Here is a 19,607-nt window from a genome sequence, read left to right as displayed (position 1 = left end):
CCAGGTTGCGATAAGGTGGGATGTGAATTTAATATATTATCGTTTTAATAATTTTTTTTAAAAAAAATATTATCTTGAAGTTTTTTTAAAAACTATATCATGTTTTTTTCGACCATTAAAATTGTATTTAAACCTATGATATCAATTAATTTAAATCGAATTACTTCTCATACAATTTAATTAAAAACTTAAATTAGAAATAGAGTTAAGTGAACCAGTTAGATATTAATTTGAATATTGGAATATCCGATTTGCTTAACTTGATTTAATATCTTCCAATGAATCATGTTCCAAAATTGTTGGCCTTCGCTATGATCATCTCCCATCTCAAAAGATTTTGCACTAGCGTAACCAGCAATAACCATGGATTATGCAGAGAAATATCCAGATTATAAAATCACCATGGCTCGTGGGATTGTACCGATACAGCACCATTTTCATCCACACAAACTTTTTAATGGGAACCAGGCACAATAAACTTACAAGGCAGAATTTAAAATTTTAATTTAATGCCATTGAATGTTGAGTCTGTATGTGCCAGATGAATAATTGAATTCAAAGAGATTTATCTGTTTCTTTTGGCTAGTTTTTCTTTACAAGTTCATCGAAAGGGTCTCTGAGCTTCATTACGGGGGTAGCATCGATCTCACAGCCCTCGATCAAATTTGCAAATCAGTGCGCAGTCAAGTATGATCCAGCCACTTATGCCATGTAAAATCAACTAGCTATCGCACAAATGTCTAAGCTGCGAGTAAAAAGACCTTGAAAACACTTAAACTGGGATGAAACTTAATCCATGAAGTTTTCAGAGCACACAATTAAGCATAATTAAATGCATTCTTGATGCTCGTAGTTATCAAAACAAGATGGTTGTTCAGGGCATTTACAGCCTCAACAGTGTACAAGTCCGGATTCTGAAACACAAGGCAATGATGCATCTAAGGTCAACGCATGATGAGGCCCTTCTCACCTACCAGAGCTACCAAAAATAAAACAAGAACACTTGCAACTAGTATTAAGCGATCAATTAAGGGCTTAAAACCATTTTATTGTCTTCTCACTGATTAATGATTGCTACTTGTTTTTAACGTTGCTATCTATTAAGCCTACATAACAGTTAGCTCGAGTGTGAGTTACTGTTCACTTCAGAAACTAATTCTACAAAGTTTTAAATGCTAGTGCTTTGCTGATATTTTTTGACGGTCCCAGACTGAAAGTTGCTGCTTGCTGGTTTCAGGTCTATATAATTTGGGCAGTTCATAAAAAAAAAAAACACATCTTGCTAATGGTACCTGGGCTCTACCATGACAACAAAATCCCTGGTATGTCTAATCCTGGTAACCAGTTCACTGTTCACATTAGCATTAGGCAGCCAAAAACACCGAGGAGAATGGAAGTTATTGAAGAGAAGCATCGGAATTTCAGCAATGCACATGCAATTGTTACCAAATGATAAAATCATCGCATTTGACTGGAATTTCGGTCCATCCAACATTTCTCTACCAGGAGGAAAGTGCGCTGCTGATCCAGAAACTACGACTGGTTGCTATTCACATTCTGTAGAGTTTGATCCCTCTAGCCGGAGTATCCGACCGCTTACCATTACAACCGATACATGGTGCTCTTCAGGTGCGTTGTTGCCGAACGGTATTCTAATCCAGAGTGGTGGATTCAGGCTTGGAGATCGAGTGGTTCGGTTTCTCACACCGTGTGCAAATTGTGATTGGGTTGAGAAAAAAAATGGTCTAAGTGCTTCAAGATGGTATGCATCAAATCAAATTTTACCAAATGGGAAAATCATTGTTGTTGGGGGCATGAATCAATTCAATTATGAGTTCATTCCGAAAACTTCTACTTCTGATCAAACACTGTACCGGCTTCCATTTCTGGAAGAAACCAGATATTCCCCACTCATTCCCAACAATCTCTATCCTTTCCTACACCTCACTCCTGGTGGAAAGTTATTCATTTTCGCTAATGACCGTGCAATCCTACTAGACTATGTCAACAACAAGGTGGTTAAGAACTATCCGGTCATGCCCGGAGGCGTTTCGCGCAGCTATCCTAGTACAGGTTCCTCAGTTCTGCTTCCTCTTACCCTTTCCAGCAATTTCAACAACCACCCGGAGGCTGCAGTTTTTATCTGTGGTGGGGCAGTACCGGACTCAAACCAAAAGGCAAATGCAGGAGTCTTCATTACTGCTTCCAAATCCTGCGGTCGACTAGTAATAACTGCCAATAATCCAAGCTGGGAAATGGAAGAAATGCCTCTCAATAGATTGATGGGAGACATGATACTGTTGCCTACAGGTGATGTGCTTATCATTAATGGTGCTGCAAAAGGATCAGCTGGCTGGTATGCAGCTAGGGAACCAGTGCTGAACCCAGTTCTTTACCGGCCTAATGCACCTATCACTGCTAAAACCAGCAGGTTTGAGATAATGAGTCCCTCAAAAATTCCACGTCTTTATCATTCAACAGCCCATTTGCTATCAGATGGTCGTGTCTTGGTGGGTGGAAGCAATCCAAATAATAACTACAACTTCACTGCTCTTTATCCAACTGAGCTGAGTGTTGAAGTATTTTATCCACCATATTTTAGACCCAACGTTTCTAGACCATTAATTAGTAAGATAAATCCAGGGACCAATCTTGAATACAAGCAGAAATTCTCCATGCATTTTCACATACATCAGTGGCATGAAGAGCTTGGAAAGATTTATGTGACAATGGTGGCACCATCTTTTACTTCACATTCCTATTCCATGAATCAAAGGTTGCTGGTTTTGGCTCTGGACAGGGAAGCCCAAAAGGTAGATTTCAGCAACTATGTTGTTGATGTCCATGCACCGGCAACGGCAACACTGGCACCTCCAGGATATTACCAGTTATTTGTGGTCCATGAAGGTGTTCCCAGTAAAGGAACATGGGTCCATATCAAGTAGAAGTTGTAGTAGCTGTGCTTCTTTGATTTGAGAATTTATGATGTTATGATGGTCTTAAAGAAAAGAATGGGTAATCTATTGCAGTCTTGTTCAATTTGTTCTGGAGATGTTACTTTGATGATTTGAGTTACGGCATTCATTTCATAATCTTTTTTTTTTTTTTTTTTTTTGGTGTGTGTGTTGATACAAATGGATAATTCCAAAGCATACATGCAACATCAACATCCGTAGCAGCAGGAGCCTTTTGATGCAATTATTGAAACTGATGTTCATTATTTAGACACGTCAAATTGAATCGGTTTTGTCCGGTACCATCTGGGTTAGTCATTTTCCCATTCCTATGGGTAAAATAAGCCGGATACCCTCACCTTTTTGTGCCGACTTCCCTTTCACTGTTCACTAAAGATTGTCCATTCTATTTCGTTCCGTCAAGAATGGCGATTATATCTCGTTTCAATTTAAAAAAAGAAAATAAAATTTCATCCCCTTCAGAATATCAGCTTATTCTAAAAATTCCTTTTAAATTCTAACCAAAACGTTCCAATTTCGTCCTCTCATTCTATTTTGGTCAAATAGTTTTTTTTATGTAATTTATTTTATTTTTTAAAAAATATATATTATTTACTTTTATAGCATTAAATATATCTTTCAATCTGATTATTGAATCGTACTAAAATTACATGAAGAGTCTCCTTACATATTATTATATCTCAAGTTAAGATTTTAGAGTAATCGGAGTTAGAAAGACCTTGTAAGATTGTCAATGATATTTTTATAATTTTATTCAAATTCGTAATTTTGTTCAGAAATATTTATTTTATCTTGTTTTTAGATTGGATTTTTTTTTTCAATTTCATCATTCAATAATAGGTTTATTGGTAATTGAGTTTTATAATTTATTTTGATTTGCTTTATTTGGGGTTATTATATTCTCATGACCCATGTAACGGATTTAGAATTTTAACTCAGGTTAACTTGGGTCAACACAATATGTTATCATCTCAATATTTTTTAAAAATATATATATATATATATTTTAAATTTGTTTTAGTTAAACAATATTTTTATCACTCATCCAGATTATTTTCGAATCCTTTAAGTTGATCGTCATATCGGTTCAACTCTTATTTTTTTACTTGTGTTTTTGTTTGAAATGTGAGTTAATTTTTAGATTTCAATTAAAATTATATTTATTAAATTAATATTTTGAATTATATATATAATTTTGAAACAGCATGTGAAAACGCTTTGAAATCGAAACATACTGGAAAAACAAAACGGCAATAGGAGCAGAATTGATAACCTTGGATCCACTGGTAATAATGTTGTCGGGCTGGTATTTTACACTTAGGCTTTAGGAGCCAATAGTAGTTTCCTTGTATTTGTGAACCTACCAGGAAAGCCCATTCATTACTTGGGCTTTGATGGACCAATCATTGCTTGTTTTTTCTTTGCAATGATGAACAGAATCCCCTTCATTTCTTTAGCTTGAGGACCCACTTGCAATGTTCTTGTATTTGGGATCCTACTAGGTGTGGCCCATATGCTTGAATTGGGGCCTTTTTGGCCCGATTTCTTATAACTTTATTTCCTTCTTTGATTTTTTTTAAATGAAAACCCTTCTATTGTCTTTTATAGAAAGCTGTTCCTTTCATTTTGACAGCTAAAAAAGATAATCATCACACAACATCAATATTGATGCTTGTTAGTAAATAACCATATATGCTTAATTGAGTTCATATACATTTAAGATTGAAAATAGTGTCGCTTTAGTGACCTTAAGGTATTTTTAGAATAAATAAATTTTCTTGATCACTTTTTAAATATAAAAAACTCATAATGATTAAGGAAAATAAATTCAAATAATTTTTTTTTCATAAAACACAAAATACTGAAATTATTATAATCTCCATTAATTATTTGAGAATTATAAATTATAAATTTTATATGTGTGTGTGTGTACATACATATTATTTCCAACATCATTGCTTTAGTTTAATTTTCACTATTGCATTGTTAAATCATAGTCACCACCATGGCCGTGTCTTGCATTTTACATGATGCCCCGCTGTTTGTGATTAAACATCAAATTCCTTTTTGGAGGGATTAGTGATGGGTTAATTATCTTATTCCCGCCTTAAAGTATATTGTAATTTTTATAATTTTTAAAAGATTCTTTAATGCCAGAAAGATAGACTTTTTGAAACTCTATGAATTACAACAGAGAAAAAAAATTAAAATTGATTAAGTTCTAAAATTATAATTAAAATGCAGAGGAGAAACTCTGATTTGATCATTTTGAATGTCAATAATAAAAATAATAATAATAATTCAATAATCTTCTATGAAAAATGACATATAAAACTGTTTAAATAATAGTAATTAAAGGGACCTAGTTAATTAAAAATCAAATTAAATAAAAAGTGTGAAACTTAACTAGAAATTGGAAAATAACTAGGAATAAACTTAACTAGAAATTTTATCAAATTAAATAAATAAAAAACTCATTTGATATATTGATAGGTTTTTTTTTTTTAACTCGAACTTTCAATGTGCCTCGATCCCACATCATTCTTGTTTTCTTGCATAAGGTCATTTCAGACACCTTTAGTTAGATGTTACTTTGCTAGAGATAAAGACACCCAAGGAGTAGCATACCTCAAAATCATCCTCCTCTAATTTACTCTAAAAATTAAATATGACTGTTGACAAACTATTTAACACACACACACACATATATAAAACGAGAGTAGATTTTATTCCTTTTCTTTCAATTAAATCTTTTTTTTTTTTTGTGAAAAACCATTGTTTTTGTTATGATAGCTACGATATGTCAAACTTTTGGAGGTTCAGCTTGCTTGGAAAATGTACATTTTCTATGTTGTCATCCATTAAAACATGGCAGGTGCACAGAGCTATACCATTAAGCTCTCATTTTGGACGCTGACAACAAAATTACAGTATAGTTTGTCACTTGGATTGTGGCATAACAAGCAAGGCACAGCCATATATAGGTATCTAGAGTCATTTCACTTTTTAGCAATCTCGTTCTAGATGGACAAACTAGCCCTTTTCCGTAGGGCACACCGAAAGAACATGGGGCTAATACTTTACTTGATTGATTAGGATACCTCTCCAGGATGCATGAACTTTACCAACGTGTTTTTACGTCTATGAAAAGCTTGAATGTGATCTAGCTAGCTATCAAGTTATAGGAGTCGAAAACAACCTCCTTGCAATATAATATAGCAACTAAACGAGACATCATACATGCACGAACCACAGGGGCAAATGATGGAAAATAAACGGTCGAGCAAGCGTTGATTCATTTGGAGAAATTACATACAGCTTATTTGTTTGTATAATATTAATCTTCTCTCTCGAAATCGCTTTGAAAACACGACTATATAAGGTCCAAAATCACTGTCAATATGTTGGTAGCCATTTACTGGGTAAACAGGGTGTTCCTGGTGCGGACATGGAATGTCAAACGAGTGAAAAGCTGACGATTTAGATGGGTGTACGGATTTTCATTATTCACTGTATCTTAGCACGCCCAGCAGCCCACGTTGGTCATGTGTTTTCTGGTGCTTGTTTCGTAGGCATCTCTCCATCAAGTATGCACACGCATAGGACAAACTGACCATGCAAAATGACACAAGATATCATTCATCTCCCTTCTCTAACCTTTTTTTATTATTATTATTTTGTATTCCTCATCAATGCTTGTTCACTCCAAAAGATTCAATGAAACACCCTTTCATCTCTACTAAACAAGCCAAAGGTTGATGAATTTTTACATGCAAGATTTTTTATTACTATTAATCTTGGTATCCATGTCAGTTTGTGTGCGTATCTCAACTAATTCTATAAAATCTGAAGTTAACGATAATGTAAATCTTCAATGACCCTGATATTTGTGAGATTTGAATTGGTAATTTTTAGAGAACAAATCTAGAATATAACCAGTTAAACTACATCCTCAAAATTATTTACATAAAATTTTAAACTTTAAGATAAGGAGATTCATGGAGGGAGAGCAAGAAATGGATTCGAGATGTCTAATGGAAGTGGTCCACTAGCTATGACTCTTGTGAGATTAAGCTTTAGTCCTCAAGCTACATAAAATTTATAGAATAGCCCTTGATCTTTCATGTCATGGTGAGACACTAGCACTTATTCAGTATGAATGGCGAAGCAAGATAATGCACTTTATGGGTCAAACTCATGCTATAATCATTATATAGAACCAAAACATATTTGGTGACCCCCTCAATAAGTTTTATGTGAAATAAAAGAAATATTAGACAAGGAACCTTAGAGAAATTAATTACTTTAGCCTCGTGATAATTAACCCAAAAAAACACTAAGAAAAAGTAATTGTAATTAAACGAAAAAAAAAGAAAAAAGGGGAGCGCTTGGAATTGTTTACTTTTATAAAAAGAAATTAGAATTGATGCTATATATTGCATTATTGATGTTAAAAGGCTGCCTGTGCAAGTAAAAAATTAGTGAAAGGCATTGATATGACCGGAGCAGCATCAAAGCATGGCTCCATCTATGCTGAAATGTTTTTTATATTTGGGCATCCTAGGGGCCAATAAAAAGACTCTCCATGTGATTGACTTGTCAGTTTGGTTTCCTGTCCATTTTAGTAATGAGAGTGAAGTTGACTGTTTAAAGATTTTTTTGGTTTTTATTATTATTAACTTCTCCGAACAAATCATTATTTATTTGAATAATTTATTTATTTTTTAATTTTATTTTTTAATATTAGAATTATTTTTTTATTAATTTTATATTTTAATATTAAATTTATTTTTTATTAAGTTATTATATTATCATGACACACATATTGTTAATTTACCGGGTTAACTCGGTTTAACGGGTTAATTTAATTTAAAAATTATATAAATTGTTTATGAATATGCAAAATTAAACGGATTATATCTAATCGACTCTTATATGATTTAAAATTTTTTCTCTTTAAAAAAATATTATTAACATTTAAATATTGTTTTATATTAAATAAAAATTTAATTTTATTTGTAATATAGCACGGATCAATGATTTAGTTTTTATATAACTTAAACAATTGAAAACCCATTTGATACAAAAAAGAAAAAAGGGAAGGGGGTGTTTGGAATAATCTAGTAGAAAACCCAAAAACTACTTTTTTTTTTTTTAAATCGAGAGGGTTAATTTTGAAGCCTTTTGGCTTTTCTAACTATTCTACTTTTATTTTCTCAAATTATTTACAACCTTTATTTCAACAATGAGTTTTTTTCTTTCCACCCAACGTTATTTATTTAATGAACACTGCAACTATACAGTTACAATTCATTTTTAATTTACAGCTATAATTGTAGTGATGGTTAAAAAATCTTTGATAAAAGGAATTAATAAAAACTAGGTTGCCAATAATAAATAATAAAAGTAGAAAAGCTTTGAAAGCTTTAAAATTAAGCTTCTAAAAAAGCTGACTTTAGAATCATAAAAAAAAAAAAAAAGCTAACTAACTATTGGTAAATATATAGAGGTAATTAAGGTTATGATTGGAATGGTACTTTAATGGTATTTATATATAAAAAAAAAAATTAATGTTTGTAAATTATTCTGATAAGTTAATGTTAAAAATAGTTTTTTTAAAAAAAATTATAAATTTAATATAATTTAAAATAATAAAATACTTTAAAAAAAAAAAACAATTACTCCTTTCAAATAACTTTTAGTAATGCACTCCACGTCCCATCTTGATATGTTTAAGATGCTTTGGTGACTAAAGTCTAACTTTACTAAACCTAAGACTCAATTATATTGCAGTAAAATTAAAGCAAGTCTTCATTTAATCGAACCTTGTTTATTTTGAACATGTTTTGTAATCATTTTTTGCCCCATCTTCTAGAAACGCTAGCTATAGATTCCAATTTTCAAATATTAACCTTTGCAGTAAGTCACGGTTTGGGAACGTAATATAAATTATATTTTATGAAAAAATAATTTTTTTTTGTTAAAAGTTAAATTTTTTGTTTGTATATTTTGAATTGTTTTAATGTAATAATTTCAAAAATATTTTTTTAAAAATAAAAAATAATAATATTTTAATATATTTTTAACATAAAAATTATTTTAAAAGTAATCGTAATTAACCTCAGTCTCAATCATGACATGTAGAGGTTAAACCTTGAGGGTCATTCGTCTAATGGGCAAGCGGGCATACCTTTTATTTTTTCTACTATGATTAATTTTACGTCAGATTGTAAAAGCAAAATATGTTTTTTTTATTTGAAAATCTTAAATCCAACTAGAGGTGACAAAATTTTTTAAGGGGAAAAAAAAAAACAACTAGAGGTGGCAGTGAAAGAGGTTCTAAATACAGCCACACCTGATTTCGAGTAGCTATGACATCGTCAACCCTCACATTTTGTACTCTCTAATTTGATCCCAGTTTTTGTTTCTAAAAAATAAATATTAATTAAAAAATCACATAAAATCCCTAAATAAAAATTAAAAAAAAAATATTGAACATGTCTAAAACGCAAATTTACACACACAAACTTATACTTATGTATCAATAGAAATTATAATTATTAAACAATTTTGACAGACATGTATAAAAAATTCAAGTATAAGAAGAAGCTTGGACATTCTTGATAAAAATGGATATAATTTTTTTGTTTATCGGATTAGACTAAAATTTTATCCAAGCATTATTCAAGGCGTGTTCCCTATGAGGCCAGTTCTTTAGCACAAGCTAGGTCTGAAACATGTTCAAAATAGGCCAATAAGATGTTCAATATTTTTCATTATTTCCCTTCTTATTTTTGGATTCCTTTGCTAGTTAGATTTTCAAATTTTAAATTGATTTGGTTTTAATTAACTTTGTCACTTTAGCTAAAATTTACATATCTTTGTAGCTTATTTTCAAAATGTGATTATTCATACATTTATTTAGAACTTTAACGGTTCAGAATTTTCTATATAGTTTAGGAGCTGTAATTTTAGGGATTGAAAAATCTTAGTTTCTTTTTATATAGTTTAAAGTTATGATTTCAGGGAACTCTTATTTTCTTATTTTTCAATTTATTATTCGTCAATGAATATTAGAATATGTTGACCAATTAGATGGACAAAGGAGAATCAAATCCCATATCTATTATTGTAAAGCTATACGGGCATCATGAGGATGTGAAGAGTGGTATTTACAGCAAACAGAGCACTAAAGTCTTAGTTCACACGCAATCTTTTCAAAGATACATTCCTACTTTCTATGACATTCCTTTTTATTAATGGGGATTTTTTTGAATAAAAAATTATTAGATGGTTGTATGAGTTGAGAATGTACTTTCGATTAAAGAAAATTCCAAGTTATCTTAAGGTAGTGTTTGCAAGATGCAAAAATATCTAAGGTCCTAAAGATTGACGGTATAATATTCTAGATTATAGAGTTTATTTTAGGAAGCTTGTAATTTTATCACAGCAAATTAATATATATATATATATATATATATATATATATATATTGAAGTTTGTACGAGATAACTACAAAGGCATTTTATTCCAGATATATTATAAACAATTTGACTGTATATTCAACATTTTCAAATAATAAGAAGGCGAAACGTGGAGGATGCAGCAATGGATTGTTGTGAAAAAATCTACTCTTTCTCTTCCTTTATGCCGTGTCAAATTTCAATTATGGGCTATGTGAACCTCTCATTCGTTTTTTAGCCTATTGAAAAATATTATTGTGTTTAAAGTTGTTTTTTAAAATATTTTTTATATTAAAATATATTAAAATAATATATATTTTTATTTTTTAAAAATTATTTTTAAAATTAATACATAAAAACAATCCAAAACTTATAAAAAAATTAACTTTTAATAAAAAACAATTAAAACTTTTTAAAAATACTGTAATAATCACATTTTTAAATGTTCATATCTCTGATTCGAAATCGAGTCTTACATATTTATAATCAAAGTTTGATAGAATAAAAATTAAATTCAATCTGAATTACTAGTTTTAAATGAAATTATTATCCCAAATTCCATATGAATTACTAGTTTTTAAACAAACCAAGTAAATTTCATTCCGACAAACACCCAAGGCCGAAAACACATCTTTCAACTATCAAAGAAAATATAGTAAATCACCGTACTATCTAGCTTCAAGGTTCAAAACAGGGGGTGTTAAGGACATGAATCCAAAAATTTAATACTTTTTTTTCTTTTTTCTCAACAGAGCGATTTGCTATCATTTCCCAAAAAACTTGCAAGTTTTTGTTGGATTTGCTTTTGTTTCACAGAAGAAGCTCGAAATTGAGATTTTTTTTATTAATTTATTTAGAAATATAATTATTTTTTAAAGTGTTTTTTTTTTTAGAAATATATCAAAATGATATATTTTTTATTTTTTAAAAATTATTTTTGAAACCAACGCATCAAAATAATCTTAAACACTAAAAAATATTAATTTAAAAAAAATTCAAATTAAAAAAAAAAATGTTTGGAAACACGGTTATACCTGTATTTTTTAAAAAAATAATTTTTTAATACATATTTTGAATCGTTTTGATGTGTTGATCTTACAAATAATTTTTTAAAAATAAAAAAAATATATTATTTAATATATTTTAATATAAAAAATATTTGAGAAAAACAAGGATGGATGTTAAAATATCTTATAAAATCACGACTGTGAAAATCTTAATTATTAATTTTCTGAAAGCCACAATGACACTTTGATTTAATGGATGCGATTTTCACGAGATGATTTTGACAACCTTTCAATGAAGTTGAATAGTTTGAACTTCTTTTCTTTGTTCTTTTATAAAGAAAGGATAAACTTATCCACTTGTCTTTCTCCTATTGATTTGGTTTATAACTTTGTTGAAAGACGAGATTCGTAACAATAATTTTTTCATCTCTAGTACTGAATTTGACTCCTAAAAACAATTAAGAGCCCACCGGCCATAATTAACATCTCGAAGCTCCATGCATGCAGCGAGTATCATTGAAATCAAGGAAGAAGAACACGAAGAACATAGTCTAAGTTGGCATGCTTAGCAAGGCGTTTGTGAGGAGGGCTATAATTGTATTTAGAAAGTGTTTGGTATTGTAGTGGAAAAATAATTTTTAAAAAATTTAAATTTTTTTGTTTTTACTTTAAATTAATATATTTTTAATATTTTTAAATCATTTTGATATGCTGATTTCAAAAATAATTTTTAAAAAAATAAAAAAAATATTATTGGCATGTTTTTTTAAGTAAAAAATACTTTGAAAAACAACAACAATCACACTTTCAAACATGTTTAATGAGGCTGTTTCTGCTGTGGCCAATGCCAGATTCAATGGGTCTCACATCGATCCCCTTTCGAAAATGGTAACGTTGGGGTCAGATTGGAGGAGAGACACCATGGTTTTATTACTATGGCAAACAGAGACCTGATTTTATCGTGCCATTTCTTAAACGACAACCGTACAATTACTGTGGTCCATCGCAGCCACTGTTACCGGCCCATCTTGGAAGACCCCCCCTCACTTCGTTCGATGCTGTTATTAAGAATTTGTTTATTTTTATATTTTTAAAAAAAATAATATTAATTTAATATATACCCTAGTAAAAATCATTTAAAAAAAAATCATAACAACAGCCTCAAGCACCCATTAAATCATGTGCCATCTCCCTATCATATCCAAGACATTTCTGAGAAGTTTTCTCGCTGTCAATTCCAACTTGTGGCATTATTTACGGCCTTTAAAGATTGATCATTATCAATATATCATATAAATTGTTTAAATAGTTAGGGGTATTAATTATATATCAAGATCGATATATAACTGTGCTCCCAAAGCCTAATCAAGAAACTTGCCTCTTCAACCATGTGATCACTCTATCGGATTGCAAATTGTGATGTAGGTTTCGTGTCAATTAGCATTAGCCACAACGAGCACGTATGGCTTCCAACCAGGAGGAGAAAAAAAAAAAAAAAAAAAGTGAAAAATTAGTGGACAAATCATTTGACCTGATTCAAGTAGCAACCATATAGTAGTTGAAGATTCTTAAGTTCAATTCTTCAATCTCGTTAAAAGCCTGTTATTTATGTTAAGATTAAAGGAATAATAAGAATTTTACTCTTGATTTTCTGAATTAGTGATCAATCGGAATAAAATTTGTGTCCTGGTCGCCAAATAAGTTACACAAGTAGCCACTTTATAATCATGAGAGCAAACCTCTCGATCGGATTACGAGATGGTTGGATGTTTGAATGGCAATTAACACTAGCAGTGGCTTGTTGACTATACGGCCTCCCATAAGCGAAAAGAAGGGGAAAGGAACTGAGAGAGAAAAAATTGCAATCATATTTTTGAGCACATCATGGACTTTACAAAGGTTGATGAGGGAATACCGTGTCCCAATAGTCGTGAAGACAAGACAACCATGATGTTCACGACAGGAGACACAGTACTTAATGATTCAAAAGTCAAAATAACAACGAACAACATGCTGATTTATCGTTCTTTTTCGCCGTTTTCCATCTGCCTTTTCAGGATCTGGTGGGCTAATTATTCAGTATGGGGATGACGATTCGTCTGCACCTAGAGATATCCATCCTAATCAATGTGAATTAGTTGAATATTTTACTATTACTTATTGCTTGAGTTGGGTTTGGGTGAAATTTGAAAGAATAAAGTTTAACCACATTCTTCTTATCAACTATTTAAATGCACGTTCGGGTAGTGGATGATTAAATAAATATTAAAAATCTATTCAGATCGATTTTAGATATCCAATATTCATACTCCTCAAATAATATATTGTGTATACATAGTAATTTTGGATTCGATATAAGTATGAACATAAATATTTATTATCATTATTATTATTATTTAGTATTCACTATATAGAAAGCTCGTGCTCCACCGCAAATTGCATTAATTTTTTTAATATAAAAAAAGATATCAAAGCGAAGATAATTAAAGTAGGCTCGGGTTAACTATATTAACACGTGACCTAGAATATGAAATTGAAATAACTCATAGAAAAAAAAAAAACAAATTACAAAGCTTAATGTCTAATAACCTAATGTTAAATAATGAAATAAAAAAAATAATTTCAAAAAATATAACGTCGAAGAAGAAAACTAGAATTTCAAAAGAAATACCTAATAAAAAAAAAGGATCAAAGTTCAATAAAAAAAAATGTAAAAAACATGACAAAATTCATGTTTTTTATTAACATCCTCTCAGGATAACTTAACAGAAAGAAAAGCAAAAAATTGACAAAATTCAAGGGCCAATAATTTGATGTCAAATGATAAAAAATATTAATTTCATAAAAAAAAAGTCAAGGAAAAAAAACTCAAATAAACTCAGATTCACTTGACTAACCTGCCACTCGTGACATGAGATCAAGATAAAAAAAAAAAAAATAGACTTTCAAAAGAAGGACCTAGCAAAAAAACCAAAGTTAAACAAAAAAAAAATTAAAAAATAAAACTCGAGCTAACCCAGACTAACTTAACTAACTTGCACTCAAAATAAACCTAATAGAAAGAAAAGCTAAAAAATCATAAAACTCAAGAGCTAATAATTTAATGTCAAATGATAAAATAAAAAAAAATTATAAAAAAAACATTGAGAAAAAAAAAATTCGAGTCAACTTAAGTTAACCCGACTAACCTGTTTACTCGAGATATGAGATTGGAATTACTCAACAAAAGAAAAGTGGACCAGAGAATAAAGCTAAAAGCCTAATAACTAAATATCAAATGATGAATTTGAAAGAAAAAACTATTTTTGAATAAAAAAAAATCTCAAAAAAGGCCGAACTTAAATCTAGCATGGTTCATGAGCTATGTATTACCCTGTGTAGGAAGGGAATTGTGAAAAAATAACAAGGTAGAATTTCCAACCGGAAAACAATTTAAAACCCAATTAATATGGACCAAATATGGTATAAAAACAAAATAAAAGAAAATAATTAGGGGCTAAATTGGAACACAAAATAAATTAAGAAAAGGATAAAAAAAAAAATTGAAAGAATAAGGACCAAAATTGGATTAAAAAAACTAAATAAAATAAAATTTTGAGGGATAAAAAAAATATATAAATCAAGAAAAGAATAATAATAAAAAATAGCAATCAAAAGAATGAGCACCAAAATTAAATTAAAAAAATATAATAAAATGATAAGGGATGAAATTGAAAAAAAATAAAAACCCAAAAAAAGCAATCAAATATAGGAGGACCAAGTTGGATACAAAAATAAAATAGAATAAAGTATTCTTTGATGAAATTGAAAAAAAAAAAAAAACTTCAAAATGCATCAAAAACAAAATAAATAGTAATAAAAAACAAGGATCAAAATTGATAAAATTACAAATGAGATGACACAATTGTTTTTTGAAATAGCTAGCGTAAATTTCCAGGGCACAAGAAAAAAAAGAGAGGGGATACAAAAAAAACTCAACTGCAGCCCAACCGAATCTCTATTGTTATCATACACCACACTGCTGGAAAGAGGATGACTCACCGCTCTCTATGCCGTTATAAATAAAGGATTTTTGTAACTATAAGGCCTCATATGTATGCTGCCTAAAAGATGCAGGGGGTGTCACACCCTAACACGTACATTGCACGTATCATCAATTATTTTAATAATATTAAGTTAATTAAAATGAGCAAACTACCCCTAACTAAAAAAAAAAACAAAAAACTAGAATTAAAAAACTAAAACGCCCTTAAACGTCCTTATTTTTTTAAATTTCAAAGATAATTATATCATTTAACTTATTAAAAAAATAAAAAAGATAACGAAACCCTTATGTGCATATTCACTTTTTTTTTTTCTAAGGATATGTTGTAACGTTATTGTGCCATTTTTCTTGAAAAGATAAAAGAGCTCCTAACCATAAGCTTAACATTTTTCTTTTTGTTTTTAAGAATAATAATTATTTTACTATGATAAAAATGGTATCTTGACCTGTTTGTCCCAAATTAATTTTGCTATAATTAAAGAAACTACTGGAAAAAGTGATTTCACTCCAAATTGTAAGTTTCTTCAAAAACAATTTTCGTCAAGAGTAAAAGCATTTTAAAGTGAAATGTTATTTTAGAACAGCTTTTAGTGTTTTTTTGTAATCATTAAATATAGTACGATACCTCTTGTCACTAGTGTCCAAAAATTAAAGGTTTCTCAACGAAACTTCTGAAGTGTAAAGAAAGAGACATTGGCAGGCTCCTTCATCACCAAGGTACATTGTCATGTGTCAGACTGCGTGAGACAGAGAGAAAGAAAGCAAATGCATGCATTAGAAAATTTGGAGGTAGCGTTTGGTAACTTGGTTTTTATAAAATTCAAAAAAATTTTATTTTTTATTTATTAAAATTTAATATGATTTGTATGTTTTGAATTGTTTTAAAATACTGATATCAAAAATAATTTTAAAAAAATAAAAAAAAATATCATTGGCATGCATTTCAGTATAAAAAGTTAGTTAAAAAGCAACCACTACTACATTGACAAACATATTAGTAGTCATCAACACGGATATTTTTTCCCTAATTACAGACCATGTTATATAAGTGATTATAAATGTAGGTTTTTTAATTTGCAATTGACAGTGTTTTTTAAGATTTTTTGAATTTTTTAGCTAAAACTTAGTTATTTTTTTTAATGTTTTTAAATTATTTTTATGTGTTTTAATGTGCTCGTGTTACAATGAGTTTTAAAAAATAAAAAATTATTATTTTAATATATTTATAAGTAAAAAATTTATTCAAAAACAACTCCTACCATAATCTCAAATACACTTAAAACCTGGTCTAGTCCAATATGTTGACCTAGAAAATTTAAAACCTAGAACTTGACTTGGTTTCAGTTGCAAGTTAAGTTAACCAAGAATTTAACTTGGCAAAACTAGTTTGATTCGATCGAGTTTTTAATAATTAGGATGACCTAGCCAAACAAGATTGGATAGCCAAACAAGATTGGCAAAACTAGTTTGATTCGATCGAGTTTTTAATAATTAGGATGACCTAGCCAAACAAGATTGGATATCCCTTTATATATATATATATATATATATATATATATATATATATATATATAAAAGAATGAAACTAGAGATACTAAGATGGTTTTTAGTATAAAGATTGGTCACTAATTGGTTTCAACTAAGAATGGTGTCTGCACTACTAGAAAACTGGTATATACACATGGAAACACCAACTAATTTTTCTGTCAGTATATTGCAGTGATAGTTACCAACCAAATTTTAAAATATGTCATTGGTATATGCCAAAAGAAACGTGGTCAAAATAGAAGAAATAAAAAAAAGCTAAACAATGCGATGACGTGTAAGTTTTTACAAACATAATTACCGATGGAATGACACTGTCGGTACAATTCGTCTGTGAACACACCGACAAAAACATTCTATCGGTATATATCGATAACATTACAAATGGTATTACAATGGGATTCAAAACAACAAATCTTACAGTGACATGGAATTGAGATCGATAAAATTGCTAACAGGGTTATCATCAGAATAATTTCATCGGTCAATCCGACGATAATATTTAAAATATGATTGGGTGCTCGACCCTCTTTTCCCCCTTTCTCATGTCTACTTCTTCCTTGTAAAATTTTTCTCTACAATAAAACAACCACCCCTCTTAATCTCAACACAACTTAACATCCCACAACTTTTCCAGCCACCATAATACTCAGTTTGTCAGCATCCGTGTTCTGATTCAAATTCTATTGAGGGTTCTCCATCTTAAGTAAGCAAATCTACCCCCCTTTTTTTTAATTTGAACATAATTTTAAAATGTTATTTTTTTGCATATTTTTGTAATATATGTATTTTCTTTGGCTGTTTACTTGTTTTATAGTTTTTTCTCAAACAAACTTGTTGTATAGATTTATGATTTGTACATGTTATGGTTTGTTTTAGATTTTATAAAATTATATTTTTTAAAAAAATTGTTCAAACTTATGTCAAATTATAAACTAGGTTTTTTTGTGATGAAATTAGTAATTGCTTATTTAATGAGTTTGTTTTATGTTTTGTCAATTTTATTGTCAAGTTATAATTTCTGGTAAATGTGTATAAATTTGCATTTATGTAGATAATTGATATTGAATTAAGAGAAGTATTAAAATAGAATGAATAATCTTGAGCTAAACCAATACTTTTACAAAATTTTTTAGTTAACATAATTAATTAATATATGTTGTCATCATTATTGTATATAGGTTCGATAGAAGCGATTAATGACTGTTCATGGATCTATCGAGATTCACCCTGAGGATTGCGGATGATGAATTATTGTAATGAAGTTCAGGGTGTTATTAATTTCGTAATATCTAATCCAATAAATATTATTGAATGCGGTATTAGATGTCCATGCAAGAGGTATAAGAATAAAAAATTTCTTGATACAGACGTTGTAAAGATACATCTTCTATAAAAAGGGTTCATAGAGCAAGACCTGTATTGGTATGTGGATAGAGAACCATATGTTCCTCACGAGACCATGATAGAAAGGATGGTTGGGTCAACTTCTAGTGCTAGTAATTTTTATAGGACTATGGTTATGTATGCGATGAGAATGAATTAGAGTCATACTAGTCAATATTCAATCGTAGATGAAGAACTTAATATAGATACGACCAAGCTTTTTGATATTTTGAAAGATTCGGATGAACCATTATGAGATGGTTGCACAAATCATACTAAATTATTGGTTGTTACACAAGTGTTCATGATCAAGTCGGATTATAGGTTAAGTGAAGCCGATTATGATATAATTATTAAATGAACAAGAAGCATTTTACCTGAAAACAAGTAAAACAGACTGTAGAGGTAGAGGTTATTCATTTCATCAAAGACTAATAAGCACATGACAAGGCATCAATCACATGATGCAATGGATAGAGTGATGGTGCACCTTTTTGATGGTGAAGCATGGAAACACTATAACAATGTGCATCCTCAGTTTTTAGTAGAATCAAAGAGCGTGTGTGTTGGGTTATGTATAAAAGAATTCAATCCATTCGGTTCATTTGCTACTCCTTATTCATGTTGACCAATTATACTCACGATTTATAACTTGTCACAGGGGATGTGTATGAGGTTGAAGTTTATGTTTCTATCTACGGTCATACCTGATATTAATAGTCTTAGTCTGAATATAGATGTTTGTCTTTAACCATTGATTAATGAGTTGATGCAGTTGTGTTCATCCGGGGCTTTGATTTATGATGTATTGATGAAACAACATTTTCAAATGAAAACAGTTTTGACATGGATTATTAATGATTTTCTAGCTTATAAAATGATTTTTGGTTGGAGCGCGCATGAAAAACTAGCATATCCATACTGTAAGGAAAAAAACAAGGCATTCACAATAATAAACAACGGTAAAACATCTTTTTTTTAGAGTCACTAGCGATTCTGTCAACAGATCACAAGTATAGAAAGAACATAAATGACTTATTTGTTGGTAGAGTTGAAAAGGATGTTGCACTACCACATCTTTCAGGTGAACAATTGTACACCATGGTGTTAGAGTACAGTGATATTGTGTTTGGTTTTCAATTCGATAAGCAGAAGTTTTCTGGTTTTGGTTTGACACATAATTGGG

General features: G+C 29.9%; 1 protein-coding gene across 1 annotated transcript; it reads left to right on the top strand.

Annotated features, from left to right (window-relative positions):
• The first annotated feature begins 1,185 nt into the window (after positions 1-1,185).
• Positions 1,186-3,050, top strand: LOC118033955 (aldehyde oxidase GLOX1). The gene has a single exon (XM_035039099.2). The coding sequence runs from the start codon at positions 1,305-1,307 to the stop codon at positions 2,943-2,945; it is 1,641 nt and encodes a 546-aa protein (XP_034894990.1). The 5' UTR covers positions 1,186-1,304; the 3' UTR covers positions 2,946-3,050.
• The last annotated feature ends 16,557 nt before the right edge of the window (positions 3,051-19,607 follow it).

Source organism: Populus alba, chromosome 1, assembly GCF_005239225.2.
Source record: "Populus alba chromosome 1, ASM523922v2, whole genome shotgun sequence".
In the NCBI taxonomy this organism is placed as follows: Eukaryota; Viridiplantae; Streptophyta; class Magnoliopsida; order Malpighiales; family Salicaceae; genus Populus; species Populus alba.
Note: the sequence above shows the minus strand (reverse complement) of the source record. Positions and strands in the feature narration are given on the sequence as shown.

Excerpts from the sequence above, each read along its gene's own strand:
- LOC118033955 (XM_035039099.2), top strand. The coding sequence starts at position 1,305 with ATGACAACAAAATCCCTGGTATGTCTAATCCTGGTAACCAGTTCACTG.